This window comes from Oratosquilla oratoria, chromosome 7, assembly GCF_046742065.1.
Source record: "Oratosquilla oratoria isolate Oo_2021 chromosome 7, ASM4674206v1, whole genome shotgun sequence".
Taxonomy (NCBI): Eukaryota; Metazoa; Arthropoda; class Malacostraca; order Stomatopoda; family Squillidae; genus Oratosquilla; species Oratosquilla oratoria.
The window spans coordinates 42,844,850-42,849,849 of NC_134783.1; the positions used below are offsets into that span (position 1 = coordinate 42,844,850).

The 5,000-nt window shown below is 46.1% G+C and overlaps 1 protein-coding gene across 5 annotated transcripts in view; it reads right to left on the bottom strand.

The window, feature by feature from the left end:
* Positions 1-5,000, bottom strand: part of mxt (Eukaryotic translation initiation factor mextil) — a 119,729-nt gene that overhangs the window by 65,867 nt on the left and 48,862 nt on the right. The window contains exon 1 of one of the 5 annotated variants that reach the window (XM_076188128.1): positions 4,162-4,307. The exons of the other annotated variants lie outside the window; for them this stretch is intronic. Coding sequence (XP_076044243.1) covers positions 4,162-4,164 — 3 coding nt within the window. The 5' untranslated portion in view covers positions 4,165-4,307. Of the gene's footprint in view, positions 1-4,161; positions 4,308-5,000 lie in introns of those variants that run through there. 5 annotated transcript variants of the gene reach the window in all.

Sequence of the window (5,000 nt, forward strand, 5' to 3'; positions counted from 1 at the left end):
GAAAAAAGAATAGGAAAAAAAGATGAAGGAGAAAAAATAGGAAGAAAAAAGAAGAAAAAAAGAGTATAAGAGAAGGTGGAAAAACAAAAAGGACGAGGAGAGAATGCATAGAGGACGGGGAGGTTGAAAAGTGCGGCAGGAGGAGGAGGAGGAGGAGAAACTGAGGCCCCCCTCCCCTTCCCCCCACAGGAAATGCATCTCCCCTCCCTCCCCACACACACACTACCACCACTCCCAGCTCACCGAAGGGGTGAAAAAGTGTCACGGCTGGTAGCGGGGGGAGGGAGGTGAAAGGGGGAGGGGAAAGGTGAAATGGAAGGGAGAAGGGAGAGGGGAAAGGGAGAGGGAAAAGGGAGAGGGAAAAGGGAGAGGGAAAAGGGGGAGGGAAAAGGGGGAGGGAAAAGGGGGAGGGAAAAGGGGGAGGGAAAAGGGGGAGGGGGAGAGAAAAGGGGGAGGGGGAGAGAAAAGGGGGAGGGAGAGAGAAAAGGGGGAGGGGGAGAGAAAAGGGGGAGGGGGAGAGAAAAGGGGGAGAGAAAAGGGGGAGGGAAAAGGGGGAGGGAAAAGGGAGAGGGAAAAGGGGAAAAGGGAGAGGGGAAAAGGGAGAGGGAACAGGGGACAAGGGAGAGGGGAAAGGGAGAGGGAAAAGGGAGAGGGAAAAGGGAGAGGGAAAAGGGGGAGGGGAAAAGGGGAGGGGAAAAGGGGAGGGGAAAAGGGGGAGGGGAAAAAGGGGAGGGGAAAAGGGGGAAGGGAAAAGGGGGAGGGGAAAAGGGGGATGGGAAAAGGGGGATGGGAAAAGGGGGATGGGAAAAGGGGGAGGGGAAAGGGGGAGGGGAAAGGGGGAGGGGAAAGGGGGAGGGGAAAGGGGGAGGGGAAAGGGGGAGGGGAAAGGGGGAGGGGAAAGGGGGAGGGGAAAGGGGGAGGGGAAAGGGGGAGGGGAAAGGGGGAGGGGAAAGGGGGAGGGGAAAGGGGGAGGGGAAACCAGAGGGATACGAGGATGAACAAGGGGAAGAAGGAAGGGAGGAAAAGGAAAAAGTAAAGAATAGTTTGTAATAAATAGAAAGATAAACAAGAAGACAAAGTAGGTGATTTTTTTTTATATGTGGCAGCTTTGTTGCTGTCATGCCAACATTTCCCCCTTGGTCCCCCATTTTTTTTTTTTTTTTTTTTATTCATTTATTCTTTTAATCCGAGCACCAAGTTCTTTGCGTATGGGTAGCGACAAGGAATACGTCAAGCGTCCCGTCTCAAGCTGGAACCAGACTTTGGATAGGTGCGCGACCCCCCCCCATATATATATATATATATATATATATATATATATATATATATATATATATATATATATATATGTCTGTATATCGATCGCTTACTTGATGTCGGCTGGTCCCTGAGCGAAAGGACAAGGGGTCTCCCGAGAAAGTGAAGGAGGAGGGGTGCGGAGGGAGGGGGGGGGGAGTGAAAGGAAAAGATTACGGGGGAGTGGGGGGGATAAGAAAAAGAAAGGAAAGGAAAATGGGAAGGGTGGGCGGGGGAGTTGGGACGAGATGGGGGGGGGCGGTTAAGGGGGCGGTTGGGGGAGTTACTCTTTCCTGGAATCGGACAGGTGAACGTAGGAAGAGAAGAGGCGGCTTTCGCGGGGGAATGGATACAAACAAGACTCGGAGGAGATGATGATGATGATGATGATGATGAAGAGGGCAAAGCGTTTATAAGGACCAACAAAAAAAGGGTGTGGGGAAGAAAGACCTAAAAGAGGACGGAGAAGAGAAAAAAAATGAAAAGAGCTTTGTGTACAACTCGAAGGAGTAGACAGACAAATAGAGACAGACACACACATCACGCACACACGCGCACACACCACGCACGCACGCACGCACGCGCGCGCACCCACCCACACCCACAGAGAGAGAGAGAGAGAGAGAAGAACGAGAGAGAGAAGAACGAGAGAGAGAAGAACGAGAGAGAGAAGAACGAGAGAGAGAAGAACGAGAGAGAGAAGAACGAGAGAGAGAAGAACGAGAGAGAGAAGAACGAGAGAGAGAAGAACGAGAGAGAGAGAAGAACGAGAGAGAGAAGAACGAGAGAGAGAGAGAAGAACGAGAGAGAGAAGAACGAGAGAGAGAGAGAGAAGAACGAGAGAGAGAGAGAGAAGAACGAGAGAGAGAGAAGAACGAGAGAGAGAAGAACGAGAGAGAGAGAGAGAAGAACGAGAGAGAGAGAAGAACGAGAGAGAGAGAGAGAAGAACGAGAGAGAGAGAGAGAAGAACGAGAGAGAGAGAGAGAAGAACGAGAGAGAGAGAGAGAGAAAGAATGAGAGAGAGAGAGAGAAGAGAGAGAGAGAGAAGAACGAGAGAGAGAAGAACGAGAGAGAGAAGAACGAGAGAGAGAAGAACGAGAGAAGGGAGAAAGAGAAAGATAAGAAAGAAAATAGAAAGAAGAAAGGAGAAAGAAGAGAACGAGAATAGACAGAAAAAAGAAAGTAGAAAGAGAAGAAAGGAAAGAAAAAGAGAAATTTTATTTAGATATAGATATAGATATAGATATAGATATATAGATATAGATAGATAGATAGATAGATATAGATATAGAGAGGGGGAGGTGTTTTTGAAGAAGATAGCAGAAAGCGTGGGTGGTGTGGGTGGATTTGGGTAAGTTGTGGGTGTTGTGGGTTGTGTTCGTGGTATTGTGGGTCTTGTGCGTGGTGTGGGTGGTATTGTGGGTTGTGTTCGTGGTGTGGGTAAGTTTTGGGTGGTGTGGGTGGTGTTGTGGGTGGTGGTGGTAGATAACAGATAGCAGAGACAGTAAAAAGAGCAGAGAGGACAGATAGAAGAGAACGCAGGGAAAGAGGAGAGAAGAGAGCCGAGAGGAGAGAGCAGAGAAAAAAAAAGGAGACAGGGAGAGAGGGGGGGAGGGGAGGGGAGGCGGTCACAATGATAAACGACATGACTTTGCAGAGACTCAAGAGAGACTGAGACGACCGAACATTAGCAGTTGTCGTCATCGTAATTTCCTCTTAAATGTATTATTTTTTGTCAATATTGTATGAATACAACGACAACAACAGAGACGGCGGACGTAACATTTGAATACTTTGGATGAGTCATGCGTCACGTGATGGTGCCGGCAAATAGTGCGTGACGTGTGGAGCACTTATGCTCACTCACAGGAACGCAATCCCGCTCTCACCCTTCACGTGATTCTCCCGTCACGTAACGGGGCTCCCTCCATGATACTGAGCTGTCGTGTAACGGGGCTCCCGTCGTGTAACGGGGCTTCCGTCGTGTAACGGAGCTCCCAAAACGTACCGGGGCTCCTGTCACGTAACGGAACGGATCTCACGTATACTTGCGTTCACGTCACGTAACGGAATATATTTCACGTGTAAGGGCGCTCACGTAACGGACTATATCTCACGTGTAAGGGCGCTCACGTCACGTGACTTCTCACGTGTAACGGCGCTCACGTCACGTAACGCAACTGAAACAGTCACGTAATGGAACGGAACTTAACTCCCGTCATGTGACGCGACGGAAAAACTCGTCACGTCATGGAACTCCCGTCACATCACGGACATCGTCACATCACGTCACGGAACGAAACCCGTCACGTCACGTTAGACCTCTCGTCACGTCACGCAAAGTAACTGCCATCCCGTCACGAAACTTCCGTCACGTCACGTCAAATAACTTCCGTCACGTCACGTCAAATAACTCCCGTCACGTCACGTCAAGAAACTCCCGTCACGCAATGGAATTCTTGGCCCCAAAGCGAAATTCCTAACAACTAAACGCAAAGAATCTAGCATCCGTACAAGTGACACGGAAACGTCACACAAGAAAAAAAAATAAAAGTGGTAACAAGTTCTTTCCGCTTGCCGACCTACGACAATTTTCTCGGGAGAAAGCCTTCATATATATACTCGTACATACAACATAAAGTTATATATATATATATATACGTATATAGTTTATTTACACACATTATCACACTCGAAAATATTCGACTGACAAAATACTAACCGAATTATTTTGTTACAGTTTCAACAAAGTAGAATTCCTGACCAAAACTTTTCGACACCAATGAATACATCGACAAAACGGTTGGGATTATTCATACCCACAATGCAATGTCGTAGCGACGTTAATGCTAAATTGTACTCACCATTTTTTGTGATTTTGTGTTGCTAATAACTAGTCGTCAAGAAAAAAGAGAAATGAGAAGTCCAGCAGCTTCGTTTCGACAACGTCCTCACCGTATCACCACCGCCACTGCACTGAACAGGCTCTCCGACACAAATTGGACTAACCGGTACCAGACTTGCGCTGGTGTGTAATCTCCTGTCACATTTTTCTTTCGTTTTCTCTCTATATACTAAAATATTAATAGTATTTTCCCGAACATTATCTCTATAGTGGACCACCTTAATGTTTTGTGCTTAATTGGAAATCAATTTGGTGTCGACATGGGTAAAGTACGTCATAACAAAAAAGAAAGTAAAATTTGGGAAAGAACATCCACGAGCAATAGCGTTGTGATCATCCTACTTCCGCGCGGTAAGAACTGCCTAGGTTTTCTCTGCTCTAAACTCTTATTCCACATTTAGTTATTTAGAATAAAACAAAGTCTAACATGATGTATCTGAATACATCGAACTATCACAATAATGTAAGACCGTAGGCCTACATAAATTCGTGAACTTATAAGTTAAACTGGATAAGTTTTGAGCTGATTTTCGACTAGGTTAAAACGAATTAACATAAAATGATTGATACGTGAATTACCATCATTATCATGAATACATATATCAACATCAATTTCAACAAGTATTTGTGAATCCGTATAGAATTATGAACACGAAATTTAGTACAATTATTACAAACGCAAATTTTGTGAATCAAACGGTCCCAGCTTTCTGACATAATTTAGTTTTAACAAACAAAGATCACTGTTACAGAAATACTCAACTACTAATCCATGTTCCACATTTTAAACAACAATGC